The sequence below is a fragment of the Lissotriton vulgaris genome, chromosome 4_1, assembly GCF_964263255.1.
Source record: "Lissotriton vulgaris chromosome 4_1, aLisVul1.2, whole genome shotgun sequence".
Taxonomy (NCBI): Eukaryota; Metazoa; Chordata; class Amphibia; order Caudata; family Salamandridae; genus Lissotriton; species Lissotriton vulgaris.
In genome coordinates, this window is record NC_141691.1 from 1,739,628,007 (window position 1) to 1,739,648,626 (window position 20,620).

Sequence of the window (20,620 nt, forward strand, 5' to 3'; positions counted from 1 at the left end):
ACCGCACCCAAACCGACAGACCATGCACGAAACCTGGGCGTCATCCTGGACTCCTCCCTCTCCATGACCAGGCAAGTCAACAACGTCTCCTCGGCGTGCTTCAACATCCTACGCATGCTACGGAAGATCTTCTGGTGGATCCCCACCGAGACCAGAAAGACCGTCACCCAGGCCCTCGTCACCAGCCGACTGGACTACGGCAACGCCCTCTACGTCGGCACCACCGCCAAGCTCCAGAAGAGACTCCAGCGGATCCAGAACGCCTCAGCCAGACTCATCCTCGACATCCCACGAACCAGCCACATCTCCGGACATCTGAGAGACCTTCACTGGCTCCCCGTCAACAAAAGAATCACCTTCCGCCTCCTCACCCACGCACACAAAGCCCTACACGACCAAGGCCCGAGCTACCTCAACAGCCGAGTCAACTTCTACGCTCCCAAACGCCACCTCCGATCAGCCAACCACGCCCTCGCCGCCGTCCCCCGCATCCGAAGAGCGACGACAGGAGGAAGGTCCTTCTCCTACCTGGCCGCCAAGACCTGGAACTCCCTCCCGACCGACCTGCGCCTGACCCAAGACCACCTCTCCTTCAGGAAGAAGCTGAAGACCTGGCTGTTCGAGCAGTAGCGGCACCTCCCCCCCCAGCGCCTTGAGACCCTACGGGTATGTAGCGCGCTTTATAAGTGTCACTGATTGATTGATTGATTAAGATTGTGTACATTTTTGTCGTTATCTGGTCTTGTGCTAAGCCTTATATAAAAATACTTATTTTTATAAGACTACTGTGTCGTGTCCATTTGTAGTGTATTCACTTTATTACTGTATGTGGTCATAAATGCTTAACACACAGCCTCTCAGATAAGCCTGTCTGCTTTGCCAAGCTACCAAGGGGGTGAGCAGGGGTTATCGAAGGGTGTGATCCCCTTGCCCTGACTAGAAAAGGTGTGTCCCTATTTGTCAGAAGTGCATACCTCTGCCAACTAGAGACAGCCGGTTCTAACAAGAACACACATACATATATACATACATTGTGACCTAAACAGCAGTTACAAACCATTGAACAGTCACTGACATCTCAAATGGGTAGCTTCTGTATTGCAAAGGGGATGCGGTCACCTCAGGACCCTTTCCCTCTTTGTGAAACCTTAAAAAGAGGTTAATCAACTGTTGGCAGAGGACAACTCTCAGTGAAACGTTAAAAAAAAAAGAAAAATTTCACTATTAAATGCAGTCCTTATTACTTTAAGGAAAACAAACTGCATTTAAAAACAAGCATTTTTTTCTTTAAACATAATCACAGACCTGGTGATCCTTCCGGGTCACCATCCCTGTGATTGTGGGCGATCGTATGGGATCTCAAATGGTGACCTCCCTAATGAATATTAACTAGGCAGGCCATTCTGCAACCTCCAGCTGTTTGGTATATTGCAAACTGACCTATTTGTACATAGATCGACTCACAAAATGCTATTCCATTCTCAAAAAGTAAGTGCGCAATTTGTGTACATGAGGTCCTGAATGAGTGAGAACAAAAGGCAACCCACTCCGAATCCAAATTTTCTGGACTTATTGGTACATTGGTCAGTTTGGAAAATTATTTACTGGTCACAAAAATACTTGGTGGAAATTCCAACAAGTATTTCGCAGGTAGTAAATAATACATCTGGCCTTATGTCTCCTGCCTAAGAGGTTGACATTTTTTCTGGACCTATGCATTATTTTTCATCAGCGCCAGACCACTGCAAGTCACTTATGAATAGTTTTTTTTATTTGGTAGCAAGAAGCCCTTGCTTTCCCTGCTGAGAACAGGCTGTCTCTCTATCATGGGGTGTGTTACTTAAAATTATGCGATGATGCGATGAATTTTCTTGTTCTCCAGGGTCAATCTGTGGTCGGACGTACAAACAACCAGAACCATCACACCCCCCTCTTGGAAAGAAATCCCTCCCCTTTACATAGAGCAGAATATGACCTCCCAGAGTCTTTTGTCCCACTGCATTTCAGTCTGTGTACTCTTTTCTTCAGATCATTCAAGGTAATAATCCACTTTACAGGCCGAAAGGATGTACTGAAATTTGGCTATTGGTCTTTGTTCATGTAGTTGTTTTATGTTATAATTAGGGCTCCCGGTTTTATGGTATTTATTTTTTGCCATTTCCGTCTGTATTTAGCCATATTTATTTTTTGCTAATTTTATCTGTATTTATCCATATTTACTTTGGGTTTTGTGGAAAAAGTAAGCTGATATTAGTATATTTTTACATTCATTTAACCAATAAATATGCACTCATGCTTGAATGGCTGCCAGGTTTCAGTGCTGCGAACACCCACAGAAGATAAATCAGTGCACATATATGAAAATATGCAAATTTCAGTATCAACCTAATGCATATCTACTGCTGTTAAAGACTCTTTACTAAAATCCCTTTCTTTTTTAACCCCCTTATCTATCAGTCCACACACCTATTGGCATGGCAGTTGTCACAGACAGTATTTATAATTACTCAAAAAGCAACCCAATTTCCATTTTTTTCCACATTTAAAAATAAATACAAACAAGAAAATAAATATTTTCGGTCTGTATTTATCTGTAAAAATCAGTAAAAACGGAAAACAGGGAGCCTTAGTTATAATACTTGAATTCTTTTTCAGGTCTTTGCAATAACACCAGTGTTTAAGACACTTGTATAAAGAAATATATGCAAGAAAACATAGATATTGTAAGCATTTTTCTCCAGCTATGTAGAATTAGATGGAATAGTAAATGATAGCCCTAATATTTAGCAAATCCTTCACCGAACGTCTCAAAACTAATTTAAGTGCAGTTATTGTGAAGATAGAAAGTGACACAGGTAAATGATGGTATTAAATATTTTTTTTTATTATTATTATATTGATACAGCATGGAACCTACTTATATTAAGTTTGGTGAAAAATGAAACACTGACTACACGTTACACGTTTTCAGGCATTTTAAATGGGTATAAAAGCCCAAAGGCTTAAGATGTCTGCTGTAGGGATTTCTTTGTAAAGTGATTATAGCTTCAAATTACAGTAGAGCCATTTATCCTTGTCAGTTACATGGAATGAGTGCCATTGAATCAGGTGATATGTAATAACATGATGTTTATACTGCTACAAAATGTGGGTTACAACTTGCTACATAACGTTTTTTTTATTCCAGGTGCCTTAGAAATGTGATTGAATGTATCATTTTGATCAGTATTCCATGGTCTCACATATGCCTCTTTCTGTTTTTCCTCAAGAGAAAACATGTAAAAATAAACCCCTGGACCTTGTGTTCATCATCGACAGCTCTCGCAGTGTTCGCCCCTACGACTACGAGAAGGTGAAAGAATTTCTTGTCACCATCTTGCAATTTCTGGACATTGGGCCAGACTCCACTAGGGTGGGTCTCCTCCAGTATGGCAGCACCGTCAAGCAGGAGTTTTCCCTCAAGACTTATAAGAAGAAATCCGATGTGGAGGATGCAGTCCAGCGGATGAGGCACCTGGCCACAGGCACAATGACAGGGGTGGCCATTCAGTATGCGATGAACATTGCCTTCACCGAGGAAGATGGTGCTCGGCCCTTGGATCAAAATGTGCCAAGAATTGCCATGATTGTGACAGATGGGAGACCACAGGATCCCGTGGCAGAGATTGCAGCTAAGGCGCGAAATACTGGGATCCTCATTTTTGCCATTGGCGTGGGACGAGTGGACATGAACACCCTGAAGTCCATCGGCAGCGATCCTCACGAAGAACACGTCTTCCTCGTCGACAACTTCAGCCAGATAGAGTCCCTGACATCGGTTTTCCAGAAGAAGTTGTGTGGTAAGGATTTTATTTGTGTATTCGTACAGCTAACCTGTCACCTGTGTTTGTCTTCTATTTTATGAGTCATGTTTTGTTATTTTATGCCATGGTTTGCGGTGGTATTTTCTTTTGTAGACTTCCAGGCACCCCAGGCAGTAAATATTGCCAAGTCCCAAGTGTAACATAATGAGTACAGGCTGTGCGGGAATTGGAAAAAGTGTACTCCAGGAACCCATAAATTGGGGTCAAAGTGTGTCAGAGGAAAGTGGGTGGAGTCACGAGGGCGGAGCCCAATAAGAAGAGTCTGGCAGTCAATTTATATATTCACAATCTGTTCTAGATTATTTAATGGTCACAAAGAGGCTGCATCTTAAAACATTTTACAAGGTTAAGACACCTGCTGCTGAGGTCACTGTGTGCCCTGCGAGTTTGAGGGGATTACAAAAGAGGTAAATTACCTCTAATGCTTAAGACACTTCCGGGGAATTCAACATTGTGTCCAGTGTATAAAGTAGCATAGAAAATTAGTCTTTTGTATTTTATTTAAATAAGTAAGTGGGCTACGGCCTTTGACACTGAGATAATGTTGTTACTTCCAGCTCGTAAGTTGCAAGCCTTCTAATATAGCACAGTGATCTATTTGCTGGCATCAAGGAGCTGCATGCAAACTATAAATCATGGGCTTAGATCCATGTTGTGTTTTTTTCTCACTCAGTTATATTAGCAAAAAAGGGTTCATTTTTGCAGTAGTAAAGTCCTGTTCATACAGACAACCAAAATAACTGTGCAACGTTTTATCTGCTGACTTTAGTTATGACTTTATGTCCTGACTACAAGTATGGATGATATAGGATTCAAACACCCTATAACCCTCATTGCCCTATGTACCATTTCCTGTATATTTATTTACACATGTGTGATTTATTGTGGCTCTCTGTTTGATGTAAAGTGCTTTGACACCCAACACTGGGATGAGTAGCCCTATAACAGAATACCATTTTAAACAAGCATTTGCAATGCAATAGGTCTTGCATTAATTAAGTTTGAACTATTGGCATAGCTAAATATTGCAACACCAATTGCGAGAAAAGTCTATAAATTGTAGGCCCAAAAAATTTGTATTTATTTTTATAGCAATGGTGGCCTGCTGCGCTTTAGATGAATATGTTTAAAAGTAAAGTGCACCATACTGCGATTGCTACAATAGTTAATTGTGGATGCGTTAACAATTGAAGTGTGCACTGATGGCTGGTGGTGTGTGCCTGTAGAAATTGTGCACTGATGGCTGGAGCTGTGTGTGCCTGGTGGAAGGGTGCATTGCCGGCTGGTGGTGTGTGTGCCTGGTGGAAGCGTGCACTGATGACTGGTGGTGTGTGTGCCCGGTGAAAGCGTGCACTGATGGTTAGTGGTGTGTGCCTGGTGAAAGCGTGCACTGACGGCTGGTGGTGTGTGTGTGTGCCTGGTGAAAGCGTGCACTGACGGCTGGTGGTGTATGTGTGCCTGGTGAAAGTGTGCACTGAAGGCTAGTGGTGTTTGTGCCCGGTGAAAGAGTGCACTGACGGCTGGCGGTGTTTGTGCCTGGTGAAGGCGTGCACTGACGACTGATGGTGTCTGTGTCTAGTGAAAGTGTGCACTGACGGTGTGGTTGTGTGTGTGTGGTTGTGTGTGTTGTGTTTCAGGCACGGTGCGTCCATTGGGGGGTGGGGGCGTAGCCCCCCGCCCGCCCGCAGCCGCCCGCATCTCCCCCTCGGCGTTATGTAAACTGAATCAGTTCAGTTTACTTAAGTTCAAAGTAAAGACGCCAAGGCAGGCGGTACTCGGGAGAAGTGACATTCCAATCATGTCAGTCAGCATGACATCACATCGCCCACCCCCTTCAGAGTCTGAAGGGGGTGGGCAGGGTGGCGTCATGTTGGCTGACATGATGATGTCATGTCACCAGGGCAAGCAACACAAGTGCGCATGAGTGGGGACGGAGGGTGAATTTTTTACCTGTGCCCACTCACGCGGGCTTGCGTTTGCACTTTTTTGCGCATGCCCATTAGGAGCCCTTTGGGCTCCTAATGGGCGTGCTCCGGGCGAAGAGAAACCTGTGCCCCAAGCGCCAGGATTGGCTGCGAGGGGCTGCCAGTCCCCATTCGTGCGTGACGTAGGCGCCAAGGGGTCGGTGGGCAGAGGTGGTGCGGACCCGGACCGACGGTGACTTAAGTAAGTAAAAAAAAAAAATAATAATATTTAATCCCCCCCACCCGCGCGACATCACCCTCTCTCCCCCCCAGCCACGACAGATTGTCGTTTGGTTTTATACTTAAAAAAAAGTGCAGAATTACGAAGAAAGTAGAGTACCCTAAATACCACGAAGTATGCTCGGTGCGCGCAGCCAGCAGCAGGTACCACTACCAGAGTGAAGTTGGAGCCTGGCCAGGGAGAGATGCAGAGGTCCTGCTGCCTGCCGCTTCCCCTTTCAGTGTCGCACTGGCGGGAGTAGGGTGTAATGTGCGTGTTGGGGTATGAAAGCTTTCCGTGTTGAGTGAGAAGTGTGCACGGCCCGTGTGTGCCATGTTCCATGTCTGGCGTGTGCCTGCGCAAACTGAGGGAACTGGCCCCAGTGGTAATTCCTACATTTTAATTCCTCTAGGCAGTACTTCTGTAGTGTGCTGATACCTCATCTCTACCCACCCCTACCTGGGCTCTGCTGTTTGCATAGGTTTACTGTCTGCACTTTTTATTTAAGCATAGATTAATACTGTGGCTTAATTCTTTAAACAACAGCTCATAGATCTAATTACATTTGGTTTTGCATTGTCATCTGCTAGCTTAATATGATGCGAAAAGCCAGGTATGTAAACTATTTGCAGGTACACATAATCTGTTCTTTGTAAGCATTAAACTCATTCATATAGTCAGATAAATATTATACAAATAAAAACAATCATGTAACAAAGTGAAAAACTTTTGACTGTTTTTTCACTGCTCGCATTTTCTTTGTATTTCTTTATTGTTTAATAAACTCAAACTTAAAAAAAAAAACAAAGTGAAAAACTGGTCAGGCCTCAGCGTGCAGTAATTGTCTCATTGTTAATGTTCATTCACCCCTCAGGAGGCATGGGCATATGCATTGTTGTGATGTTTACTTTACCTGTCATTTTATACAGTTAATATTTTAGAGAATAATGAAGGTTGGAGCAAGAAAAGCACTCGTTTTGTGGCTGTATTTCTATTTCTAGTTCATTTTGGGCTCTCCTTGCAGCTTTCACCGACTATCGAGGTTTAAATCCAAGGGTATGGATGTGATACAGGGTATGGTATGCTGTGTTTGAAATTTTCTTGAAATGCACCCTTTTTACACTCTTTTTACAACCCCCCTTAGGTTGTTTAAGCTCGCTCGCTACACTTGCTTGCTACAGTGCAGTATGACAATCATTTTACGCCTCACCAGTTAAAAAAGTCACCAGCCACCACTGTTGTGTTTGTGGTTTTGTGTGTGGTTTTGTGTGTGGTTGTGTGTGTGGTTGTGTGTGTGCTTGTGGTTGTGTGTGGTTGTGTGTGTGGTTGTGTGTGTGCTTGTGGTTGGGTGTGGTAGTGTGTATGTGTGGTTGTGTGTGTGGTTGTGTGTGTGTGTGGTTGTGTGTGTGTGTGGTTGTGTGTGTGGTTGTGTGTGTGTGGTTGTGTGTGGTTGTGTGTGGTTGTGTGTGTTTAGCACTGGCTTCCCGTCTTGCTGACGGGAAGCCAGTGCAGGTCTCTCAGGTGTCCGGTGATGTGGCTGGGTCAGGGGATGTCCAGGATGAGTCGTGCGGAGGCGTTCTGGGTGCTCTGGAGTCTTTTTTGAAGTTTGGCTGTGGTTCCGGCGTAGAGGGTGTTCCCGTAGTCCAGTCGGCTGCTAACGAGTGCCTGGGTGACGGTCTTCCTGGTTTCGGGGGGGATCCATCTGAAGGTCTTGCGGAGCATGCGCAGGGTGTTGAAGCACGAAGATGTGACGGCGTTCACTTGTCTGGTCATCAACAGGGAGGAGTCCAGGATGAAGCCCAGGTTGCGTGAGTGGTCCGTTGGTTTGGGAACGGTGCCCAGGGCCGGGGGCCACCAGGAGTCGTCCCAGGCGGAGGGTGATGATCCCAAGATGAGGACTTCCATCTTGTCTGAGTTCAGTTTAAGGCGGCTGCTCCTCATCCAGTCGGCGACGTCTTTCATCCCTTCGTGTAGGTTGGCTCTGGCGGTGGTGGGGTCGTTGGTGAGGGAGAGGATCAGCTGGGTGTCGTCGGCGTAGGAGATGATGTTGAGGTTGTGTTGGCGTGCAATGGCTGCGAGGGGGCTCATGTAGACGTTGAAGAGGGTTGGACTGAGTGAAGATCCTTGTGGAACGCTGCAGATGACTTCGGTGGCCTCGGATCTGAACGAGGGGAGGCGGACTCTCTGGGTTCTTCCAGCGAGGAACGAGATGATCCACTCCAGTGCTTTCTCTCGGATTCCGATGTTGCTGAGGCACTTCACTAGGGTGCGGTGGCAGACTGTGTTGAACGCCGCAGAGAGGTCCAAGAGGATGAGGGCCGCTGTTTCCCCGTTGTCGATCAGGGTTCTGATGTCGTCGGTGGCAGCGATTAGGGCGGTTTCGGTGCTGTGGTTGGCCCGAAACCCGGACTGTGAGGGGTCGAGGGATCCATTAGTCTCGAGGAAGGCGGCCAGCTGTCTGTTGACGGTCTTCTCAATGACTTTGGCCAGAAAGGGAAGGAGCAAGATGGGGCGGTAGTTCTTGAGGTCGGTGGGGTCCGCCGTTGGCTTCTTCAGGAGGGCGGTAAGCTCGGCGACCGTGCGGTAACATGTAAAGCGCACTGATACCTTCGGGTCAAGCTAGCGCTATATAAAACTCAAAATAATATTAATCTTAAATTCTTCACTCCTCCCATGATGCCCTTGGTGATAACCGGATGAAGATCTCTCTGCACCCTTTTCAGGTTTTAGTTGCTATATATGGTTCTGGTGGACTGTTGAAAACAATCCAGCCCCATCTCATTGATACTTTTAAACAATGTCGACTGCTTAGAAACAAATAATAATAATAAATAAAGTTCCACAAGTGATTTTGAAAATGTAGGCTGCAATCTGTGTTCCTGTTAACCAAACCTCACATGTAAAGGTTTGTGCGTCCAAGATGTATATATTTTTTGTAGCTTTTCGAACGTCCGGCCGAAGCAGGCCCAGAGGAAGTTGTTTCAAAAACGCGAGCCCGGCCATTGCTGAAGACGAGGCTGGTCTGCCGAAGCACGTAGTAAAACGTATTCTAAAAATACATCTCATACAACTTCTGCAAAAGAAGGACTTGCTTCTGTTCTAAGTGGCTGCAGGAGTTTATGGGCCCTGCCGTGGAACGTTGTAGCACACCCGAGAGCGTGTGAATGTGCAAACTGAAAACATTCACTATGAGGAAGTTGGCACACTTGTGAAACATGCGGTATAGGGGCTTTTACTAACTAGTTATCTGACAGGGTTGAAGGAGGGCATGCTCTTACTGCATTTTGTAAATTTCACGGAAAAAGTATACAGCAAAGGTGCAAATCGTTATCACTAGGATTAAAAGAGAGCAGGGCACCGCACTTTGCTTAGGGGATGCTTTCTGCTGGGATTTCCATTTTCGCCAGCATGACCCCAGTATCAGATGTTTGACTCTTTCAGGCATCAGGGTAATGCAGAAAAACATATGCGCGATGGAAAGGGGGAAAATGCAAGGAATAAAGTGCAGGAGACAGATATGCAGCTTGTTTAACTGCCAACCCGCTGAAGGAGGTGCGGAAATCTCATCAGAAGGAATGCGGCCAAAACAGAGCTGAAGCGTGGGTGGCCACCAACATACACACACTAGAAAAACAACTCTGTCCCGATGATCTTACATGATGTGTTGGTTCTCCGTTTTACTACAACCAGGGCAGGGAGAGCAGAGCTGTCACTCTCCCACTGAAAGATAGAATTATGGTGATGTCACAACCGAGCCATTGAAAACAAGCTGACAGAATCCCTCACAGAGGGAACTCAAGTGCTCATCCACGCAGGGCGCACACAATAAAAAAAAAGCAGCACTGAAAGCAATCGCTTTCGCGTTCGCTATTGTAAAAAAACACCTGCGAGTGGTGCGCGCCCGTGCGCCACTGCGAGGCATATGTCTTCAATTATCGCGCCCGTGTCTGGCCACGATAATTGAAGACATATGGGCTTTGGTGCGCGTAACAGACACCAATAGGCCATGTGCGGAGCTACGCGACCGCCCATGGCCTATTGCGTGTTCTGTTAAAAACAACACGCACGCAAATCCCAATCAAAATGGACCATAGGAAATGAACACGCACAAGCGCTGTCATTTCCTAGGTCCATTTTAAAAACCCGTACAAAAGGACTCTCGCCTGCGCGAACACTGTTGCGCAGTGTATCACGTTAGGCGTGAGACCTAAAAATTTGTAGGTGCCGTTTAAATCAATATGTGTGTAATTGTGCATACAGGCAGGTGCAAGCACGTATCCTATGTAAGGAGTTGTACAGAGCTCAAAGAACCTGCCTTCGATAGTTTCCTTTAAGTACTTGTGATGCAAGCTGTTTGCCTTTGTTCTATTCCATTGAATTAGTATGTGCCTGTTAGACTCTAGATTGCTCCCAGGCAGGATGATACTTAAACAAAAGGAGGGCTGATGGCTGTTTAAATCAGACCTTTGGGGGGGCGTGGCCAAGATGGCGGGGTGAACGGACGCTTCCTCCCGTAGCTCCTCTGGCCCGGCTCAGCTCGAGCCCCGATTTCTGCGCTTCTCTTCCCCTGCAGCTGCTTTGCGGGTGAGAGGACTGTGCCGGAGTTCCTGGTGCACCTATTGATGCTATTTTGACTCCTATCGCCCCGGGGGAAGTACCCCGAAAGTTTGCTCAAAGTTCGGAGCACGGAGGAGAGCCTGGGAGGCGGAGCGTATTGCAGTGCTGTCCAGGCGCCTCGGCTGGGCCTGGTGCTGAAAGCTGGTGATCCCGAGTGTTCGGACCCGACGTGCTCCGGAGAATAACAGCGCCCCCCGGCCGAAGCCTACGTGATCGGTGCCACCGACACGCAGCGGACCCTGGACCTTAGCTGGCGCTTTGGCCCCTCGCTACCGACGACGGTGCATGGTGCGGCGCGGGCCCCGGACCTGGAGGCGAGGGACGGAGGCATCTACGCGGCAGCCGACCTGGGCGGACCCGCTGGCGAAACTGTGAGACACTGGCTGTGGACTTTTCTTGCTTATTGTGCCCCGGGGGTTGCTGGCGGTCTCGCCAGCCCGGGCCGCTCTCCCGGGCCCCGCCCTGCCGCCATCTTCTCCCTGAGGAGCTGGAGCTGGCGACCTCCACCCGTGCCTTGGGCGGGCGGGTGCCTACTTTCGCCTTGGCTCCTAACCTAATTTCCCAAGGGGTGCGCTGCTGAGAGACCCTGACTTTGGCCCCCGGTTGCCACCCTGGTCGGTACATCGACTGTCTCGCCCCGGCCTGAGCCGCCATTTTGTCGCTTGTGACGCAGCACCCTTGTCTTCAGCAGGGTCTCACATCTGGTGCCCACGAGCGACTGGACGCATCTACGGCGGCCGGCCCTGAACCTTGCCCACTGCAGCGGCCACGATGACTGGGAGAGGAGGCTCGAAAAGGGGTGACCGCACTCTGCCGGACATGCTCAGCAGGGCCCAGCAGCTGAGGGACAGGACGCAGCCGTCGCCGGGGTCCTCCCGGGCCTCGGCAGACGCAACTGGAGGCGAACCGCCGGTCACGAGGTCCTTTATGGAGGACTTATTTAGCTCCCTCAAGGACGACTTCCAGACGCTAAAGAAGGAAGTGGCCAGTGAGGTCCGAGAAGTGCGCAGGGAGGTGGAGGGCCTTGGCGAGCGTGTTGACACGGTGGAAACGGCGGCCCAGCGCCGGGATGAGGAGATAGTCCATCTCCAGCAGGACGTTCTCCGTCTCCGAGAGCAGTGTGTCGAGCTCCAGGCCCACTCTGAGGACCTCGAGAACAGGTCCAGACGGAACAACATCCGGGTGCGGGGTGTCCCATCCGCGGACGAGGGGACGGATCTGGTGGCCTATCTACAGGACTTGTTCCGAGAGATTTTGGGAGAGGATGCAGAATTCCCGATCCGCATAGATAGAGCGCATAGAGTGGGCCGACAGCGCCAGTCATCAGCACCCCCAACGGACATTCTGGCGTTCCTGCCTGATTTCCCCTTGAAGGAGCGCATCATGGCAGAGGCCCGCAGGAAGCAGCCTCTAACTTTCAGAGAGCGGCCAGTGGCGCTCTACCAGGACCTGTCCGCCATCACGCTGCAGAAGCGCAGGTCCTTCCGGATTGCTACAGACTTTCTGCGGGAGCACGAGACGCCCTACTCCTGGGGTCACCCCTTCCGCCTCATCTTTAGGTGGAACGGAGTGTTACACCAGCTGCGCTCCCTCCAAGACATCTGTGGGGTGTTGGGACTCACGGCCACGGAGGAAGACGGAGCGACGCCCACGTGGAGGCGCTCGGAGAGACGGAGCCGGCGGAGATCGACGAGGAGACAATCGTCGGCGACTGCGAGTCGCCCTGATTCCCCTACCATCAGGGCAGATATGGAGGAAGCCCTGAGAACGGCGGCCAGGACCTTGCCTGAATCCAACGGCGTGGCCTTGACGGCCTAACTTCACTCCGGGGGGAGAGATGCTTAGCCTCTACGATGCTGGGTTGGGGCTGGGGGTTGGGAGGGAACGGTTGGAGGTGAGTGGCTGAACGTCCACTTGATTGTTTTCTACAGACTTGCCCGTTCGGGCTGGACTGAGACAATGGGGTGTTTTTCTTTGTTTGTGGTTTTGGCTAGTTGCCATGGGTTGGTTCTGGGAGGGCTTAAGAATTGTTTTGTTGTTGGTGGGGTCCCGTCCGATAATGCCCAAGCACGCGTGAGGCCGGTCTTGGCCTTCCCTGAGCGCCTGCCCCGCGCGCCCCCTCCGCTGATCCCTCGCTTGCTGCACAGCGCTTCGGTTCCCTGGGGGAGATGCCATCCTTGAAAGTGGTGACCCTTAATGTTAAGGGTCTGAACAATCCCGTGAAGCGCAGGGCGATCCTATCCCTACTAGAAGGGACGCAAGCGGACATATGCCTTCTGCAGGAAACTCATCTGCTGCCCAAAGATTGTCATAGGCTGCGCTCTGCCAAGTTCCCCACCCAATTCTTCTCTTCGGCAGCGACCAAGACTGCAGGCGTAGCCATTCTTCTAGCTAGCTCTTTCAGGGGCGAGGTCTTGTACAAATATGCCGAACAAAAGGGGAGGCTCTTGGTGTATCGCATGCGGCTTGGGGGTATTGCCTTTACGGTTGGCTCCGTTTACAGCCCGAATGATCACCAGGATCGTTTCCTGGAATCAGTGTTGGTGGACGTCACTGCCTCGCCCGATCGCCATGTTGTCTTGGGGGGAGACCTGAACATTGTCTTCAACTCGGCTATGGATAGGTCTGCCCTCCAGAGGGTTGTGGCGGCTCCGGGATACTCTTCTACATAAGAAGTCGGTAGTGAAGCGAGTGGAGGAGGTCATTCAGGACTATGTGGTCCACAATGGCAACTCCGACACGTCTCAAGCGACGCAGTGGGCGGCCCTGAAGGCGGTCCTCAGGGGGGAATTTATCTCCATCTCCTCGGCCGAGAACAGGGAGCGGCAATGTAAGAGAGACGAGCTGACTGCGCAGGTCAGGGAACTTGAGCAGGTTCACCGCCGAACAGGGGCTCCTCGAGTTTGGAGGCAGCTGAAAGCGGCGAGGAAACTCCTTTCTGCGCTGGACCTAGATCGAGCGGAATATGCGGCGTTGCGTCTGAAGCATGCCTTTTACACGGGCGGGGACAGATGCGGTAAGCTCCTGGCCCATCGGCTCAGGGCTGCGCAGCAACGCAATGTGGTGAAGGAGCTAGTGGGTGCAGACGGGGTTTCTGTTTCCGGTGACGCAGAGGTGGCGGACTCCTTTCGTAGCTTCTACGAGGTGTTGTATGCCGCGGAACCCTCCTCGCCGAGGGACGCTGAGGATTATCTGGAGTCTGTGACCCTCCCGGTGCTAGAGCCTGCCCAAGCGGACCACCTAGAGAGGGACATCCATGTGGAGGAAGTCATCTCCGCTATAGCACGATTGAAACACGGTAAAGCCCCGGGCCCGGATGGCTACACGGCCTTGTTTTACAAGACCTTCTGTTCCACAGTGGCGCCTATCCTGGCTCGCCTGTTCAACTCCTTCTCCGAACCGGGGGCTATCCCGCCGGACCTTCTTTCCGCGACTGTGTCGGTTATTCCGAAACCCGGGAAGGACCGACCCTGTGTGGTTCTTATAGGCCTATTTCGCTTCTGAATGTTGATCTTAAGCTCTACACGGGGATCCTAGCGGCCAGACTTGGACTGCACCTACCGGGCCTGGTGGAGGCGGACCAGGCTGGTTTTGTACCCGGTAGACAGACAGTTGACAACACCAAGAGGGTAACGCACATATTGGAAAAGGCCTCGCGCGTCCCGGGGGAGCGGATGTTACTGTCGGTCGATGCGGAGAAGGCCTTTGATAGAGTTCATTGGCCGTACCTTGAGCTGGTTCTCGGGAAACTGGGAATCGGCGAGAAGTTACGCACGATGGTCTTCAATTGCTATAAAAGACCATCAGCATCGGTACGGGTCAATGGGCACAGCTTTAGTAGTTTTGTCATTGAGCGCGGTACGAGACAGGGCTGCCCCCTCTCGCCGCTTTTGTTCGCCCTCTACATGGAGCCGTTTGCCCAGAGGATACTCGATAATCCGGACGCTATTGGGGTTAAGATGGGTCAGTATACCCATACGGTTAGCCTTTATGCGGACGATGTCCTGTTGACCCTGGATGACCCCAGGAGGTCCCTCCCTGCTTGCGTCCAGGAACTGAACGCCTTTGCACGCGTGGCCGGCTTTAAAATGAATATGGGCAAATCGGCTGCCCTGGACGTGTCGCTCGCCGCGGACACCAGGAGAGACCTTCAGCGTCTCTTCCCCATGCAGTGGTCCTCATCCACGGTGCCATACCTGGGGATCCTGCTGGCGCCTTCGCTGCCTGAAATGGTCAAAGCAAATTACTCTTCCCTTAGCAGGAAGATTAAGGAGGAACTCGGCCGATGGAACAAGGGCCTGCTCTCATGGCTGGGCCGTATCGCAGCGGTGAAGATGACGGTGCTGCCTCAGATCTTGTACCTTTTTCGCGCTCTACCTCTCCAGCCCCCTGTGGGTTGGATACAGCAAGCGCAGGCTGACATCTCCCGTTTCGTGTGGCAAGGCCGCAGGCCTCGGATGAAGAGAGTTCTCTCCACGCTTGCTCAGGAGGCGGGGGGTCTTGGTATCCCGGATCTCCGGAAGTATTTTCAGGCGGCGCAACTCCGTTATTTGGTGGAATGGAGCAGGTGGGAATCTGACAAGCATTGGCTCTTTCAGGATCAGGCGGTAGCGGGACGTACCCTTCAGGAGGTCCCGTTCCTGCGGCGTGCACATCGCCCGGCTAACCTCTACGCCTCCTTTGTCACCCGGGTTCCCCTGCGGGTGTGGGACGCGGTTTGCGAGCTCCGCGAGCTAACTACCTTCCCATCACCGTTTACACCCATAGTTGGTAACCCGGACTTTACTCCGGGCTTAGAGCCGGGAGCTTTTTCCCACTGGGTGAGTGCGGGTTGCAGGGCACTTTTTCAGATTTACGGGCCGGAGGGCGTGCTTCCTTTCCAGCAACTCCGACAGGAATTTGGTCTGACGGAGGTAGACAGATTGCGCTACATGCAGGTCCGCCACTGGGCTCTCCAACCCCAGGTGCGCGACGTCGCAGCCCGTCAAATCACTCCTTACGAGCGGTGGCTAGTGACCCGGACCTCGGATGCCAAGCTTATTTCCGATCTATATAAATTTCTCCAACCCCCGCCGTTTCATTTCCATAATCCGGGGAGGGAGCGCTGGCACAGAGAGTTGGGCAGGACCCTGAGCCACAAGGAGTGGGACAAGATCGCATATCGGGCGAGACACTCTGCATACCACACTGGGCTGACGGAGACCTTTACTAAGGTGTCCACCTACTGGTATTACACCCCGGAGAGGCTCTATGAGATGCACAAACTCACCGACAAGGGATGTTGGCGGGGCTGCGGACAGGAGGGTACTCTATTGCACATTCTTTGTGATTGCCCGGTACTGACTGCTTACTGGAAAGAGGTCTTGGATGAGGTGGATAGACACTTTGAGATTGAACTGCCGCGCTTCCCGGCGTATGTCTTGCTAGGCCTCCCCAACGACTTAATGTACCCGCTGAAGTCCCGCAGGGGTAGGCAGATTGCTATTGCGCTAGGCTCAGCGGTCCAAAATATCCTTGTCCACTGGCGCACCTCCACGGCCCCCTCCATCACTGGCTGGCTACATAGACTCTGGCAGGTACTGGGTATGGAGAAGATGTCGCTTACAGTGGCGGGAAATGTAGATCAGTTCGAGGAGCTCTGGCACCCCTTCCTGGCACTGCTGTCCACAGAATTTCGGGAGCTCACATGTCCGAGGTACCTGCGCCTTCTTAGGCTGACGCCACCGGCGGCCCCGGCGCATTAGGAGGGATGGGGCTGGGGGGATTAGGGGTTGGGGGTAGGCTGTTTGGGGCGGATGCTTCTATTAAGGGCTATTGGACGGGGATGTTGGGGTATTGTTTTCTTCTTTTTCCTTTTTCTGGGGGCGGGGGCTTGGAGGGACTGCGTTGTGTTTTGCTGTGTTGCAGGAAGCTACTCGCTTTTAGCTTTGATTGGGAGGTCGGGGAATATAGGAGGGTTGTGCGCACTGCCTTACTGCCTTACAGCTGATGCCTTCCCTTCCCCTCCTGGACCACCGACCTCCCCCCTTCCGACCAGAACTGCTGCAACATGTCTCTTTTTCTTTTCATTGTACTGTATGTAACCTTGACCTCCACTTCCCTTCCCCATGTTTCTTTTGTTTTCATAAAAATGCTTTAAACCTAAATCAGACCTTTGTTTTGAGCCTAGCTGGAGGTAAAAAAAAAAAAGCCCCCTTGTTGCCTGCAAGTTGCTGCACCAAAAGGATTGCAGAGAAAGCACGGGCACTGAAGAATTGTGCCGTGGCGTCAGAAAATGACACCAGAACAAATTCAGCATGTTACCTTGGGTCGGTCGGATTCCAGATCCGGCCCAGAAATAGCTGCCGGAACCAGGAGACAGTGGGACACACTAATTTCTAGCACTGAATACAGGTTAAACATCCATGCCCAGTGCCCATAATCCACAGGTACGCAACCTTTCCTGACCTGACTGCCAGGGTTTCCGGATCCCATGAACCTTCAAAAGTGTTTGGGTCGAGGAAGGAGGCTTTGAGGGGAAGTGTGAATTTTGGTCCTAGATAAAAGGAACATAGGGCCATATGTATAAAAAAAGAGTTTTGCGATTCTAAAATTGCACATTTTAGCGAATCGCAATTAGAAAATCGCAAAATGCAATGTATGTAGGATTTGCAAAAAAAGTGCGAATCCTACATATTCCTTATTTGCGAATCTCAAATTGAGATTCACGAATAAGGAATATCTTCTCATTCATTCCTATGGGCTAGGAGGCCCATAGGAATGAATGGGAAGACATTCTCAATTTGCGATTACCGATTAGAGAATCGCAAATTGAGAATGCAATTTCAAGGTTGCAAGGGTGCCAAAAGGACACCCTGGTGCACGCCTGACATATGCATGTGTGCACATTTTGTGCACATGAATGCCCTAAGGGCATGTATGTGCGACATATGGCACTTTTAAAAAAATCAAAAAAGGGTTTTTTGAAGAAAATCGCAAATTACCACCAACTTGAAGTTGGTGGTAATTTGAAATTCCTTAAGGCCAAATAGCACATTTCTGGTACTTCCAGAATTGCATTTAAGGAATCGCAATTTGTAATTTCTTAATTGCATTTGCAAAACAGAGAATCGCTAATTTTGCAATTCTCTATTTTGCGATTACCTTTTGGGACGATACATCCCAAAAGGCTTTCTCAAATTTGCAAACGGGCCAATTCTGAGACTCTACCCATTTGCAAATGGGAAAAGGACTTGGTACATATGGCTCTGGTTCCCGAAATAAGTTTGAGATTTGTTCATATAGCAAAGAATAATGCACTTTTATTTTGTGTAGTCCTATGCAAACTAACCTTGCAGCATCACACATGCTGTGAGCCTTGATTGTGATTCTCGGATAGAGATGACATCTGATGTCAGGTTTGGGTCCCACTTTGGCGCACATATGTGTTGCTATTCATAGAGGGCATTTAACTTTGCAATCAGAGATGCCTGTTGTTCTGCTTTGTGTGCTTGTAGGACGCTTAACTGCATAAGGTGGGAAGCCTGTTGTACTTACGTGCATGATGTTTGTGTAGCCCACCAGGTTGAACACACCTTTCTCTTGATATCACTTTTTCTACACTGTCTGCATGGTGGGCTGGCAGTTTGTATATTTGCATTCCAGGGGTGTTTTACTGTCCTACGTGGAATGACTGTAACTGTGTGTTGGTGATGTCTGGACTATGTGAAGTATTTCCTTGTTTGTATCTCCTTTGGTCTTCTATGGGACTGATAGTGAGAGAGTGATGTATTTGTTTTATATAGTTACCGTATGTTTGGGTTATGTGAGTAGGAACTTCTTATTGTGGTGTGTGGGGTGGCGGGGGAGGAGGTGGATTATTATGGCAAACCACCTTCCAAGTTTGACTTTTTTGGATGGTCCTACATGAAGGTCATACGTTTGGTGTGTAATCATAGTGGAGTACTGTATGGGCCAACTGCATGCATGTGTACATGTAGGTAAATAAAAAGGACTCCCTGGCAATTTTGTCACTGATTTCAAACACTTATTGCTGTAGATGTGAGAGATTTACCCTTGCCATGGTCCACTCAGATGCGCAACAGCGCAGACAAGGAACTAAAGCCTGCATCATCCACAAAGTATTTCCCAAAGCCATTCTATGAGACAAGTTAGCAATAATCTCAAATGCTTGCGCCTCAAGCTAGAACTGGTAATGAACAACCACCACAGCTGGCTTTCCGATTCCCTGGCTGTGACAACCGTGCTTTGATCATCTATCCTGGTCACATCTATCTCACCAAACCCTCAACAGCAGGGCTTCATGCCCTTCCGAATACTAGTTACTCTCTAGCGATAAGATTGGCAAACCTGCTTTTGCTGCCACACTTCTTCTTTCCATTACTGCCTTCCCACCCTGCTACATTGCAGTTGACTGCCTGTGACTGCCACCACATTACTCTACATGCCTCTTCAGCCCCAATAAAACCTCTTTACCCCAATGCATTGAAAATATGCTCAGGCCCCAGCACTCCCAAAGCCCACATTATATCTTCTTGCCCTATATACTCCATTTGCCTGTAGTGAGCCCAGTGGTGCAGACCTCAAAGGCCCAATACAGCCTTTAAGTTGCCTTTTGTGAACCCCCCAAAGCACCATAAGGTGGAATGGAAGTAAAACTCACCACATATACGTTTGCAGCTTCTGCTGCGACATTGCTCTAAAAGTTATAATTCAAACATAAACCATAGAATCAGCCATTTTGCTCTAGGCCAATGTATACCGTAACCTCCTAACATCTCTTAGTTGCCAAAGACACAAGTGGTCCAATGTCAGATCAGATTACACTTTTTCCACTAGAACTAATGAACTGCTGATGATGCTTTACTGGGAACTCCCTCCCAAGTGACCTTGCTGCTCCTAGCTACTACAAAGAGGCCAAAGAGCCTAATCTATGCATGGATACACTTTTGCAAATTTGCACTAGGTGGCCCCATTTAACCATATTGGTCATTTAGAACCAGGTAACGGAATCTCTGCCTCTGCTCCCCCGGCGGACAACCACCTAATATATTTAGAGATCCCACCTGTCTAGAGGGGGTTTCCATGCCTTCAGAATGACCACCACATTAACACAAGGCACTTTGCAGAGGGGGCAGCTTGTTGTTTTGTGCCTCCTTAGAAAATTAGCTTCTTTGTCCTAACACCCCCCCCCCCCTCCCCCCTCCCCGAAAACTTTCCATGATTTGTAGGGGGGTATTTTGTCATTTCTCTGCCTAGGACAGAAATGCATATTTTATATTTCTCTTTACAGACACCCATCTCCTTACAACCCCTTAAATGTGGCAGTGACTCAAACCTTTGCCCACCATGGATTTACACTCACCACTGACTCTCTAGAAGCAGTTTCACCTGCATTTCCACAGTAGAAAAAGACTTCTAAAAATGTTTGTGAATGCCCACAGACAGATGAGTGAGGGCCATTTCCCTGCAATTTGCATTGCCAGCTCCCTATGCACTGAGGCACAGATGTACAGTTTTTTTCACACAGCGCAGCGCAGCATTCAGTTTTGCTTTGCTGCTTTGGGTACAGGAGGAAACACAGAACTACAAAGATTGTCCTGCAGCTTGAGTAATACCCTGCACTGGCTCTCAAACAAGGCTGCATTGTGGGACGTACAGTCTTGAGCTACTGTGCAAAGGTGAGTGTGCACTATCTAGCATAGGATTTGTAATGGAGGCAGTAGGACTTGGCCTTTTTTGGCTAAAGTCCCTAAACTTTTTGCTTCCCCCCTAAACCTTTTTTCTGACATGATGTTGCCAACTTAGGTGTTGTGGACACTTTGCCACTGCTAAACAGTGTCAAAGTGACAGTGCTCCCTGTATAAAGTTTAATGGTAATTGGTTGTCCATGATTTGTATGTTTGCCTTACTAGTAAAGTCCCTAGTAAAGGGCACTATGTGTGCCAGGCCCAGTA

The 20,620-nt window shown here is 49.4% G+C and overlaps 1 protein-coding gene across 2 annotated transcripts in view; it reads left to right on the forward strand.

Annotated features, from left to right (window-relative positions):
- Window positions 1-20,620, forward strand: part of MATN2 (matrilin 2) — a 565,117-nt gene that overhangs the window by 170,961 nt on the left and 373,536 nt on the right. For both annotated transcript variants that reach the window (XM_086966035.1, XM_086966037.1), the window contains exon 3: window positions 3,270-3,839. In XM_086966035.1, coding sequence (XP_086822161.1) covers window positions 3,270-3,839 — 570 coding nt within the window. The remainder of the gene's footprint in view (window positions 1-3,269; window positions 3,840-20,620) is intronic.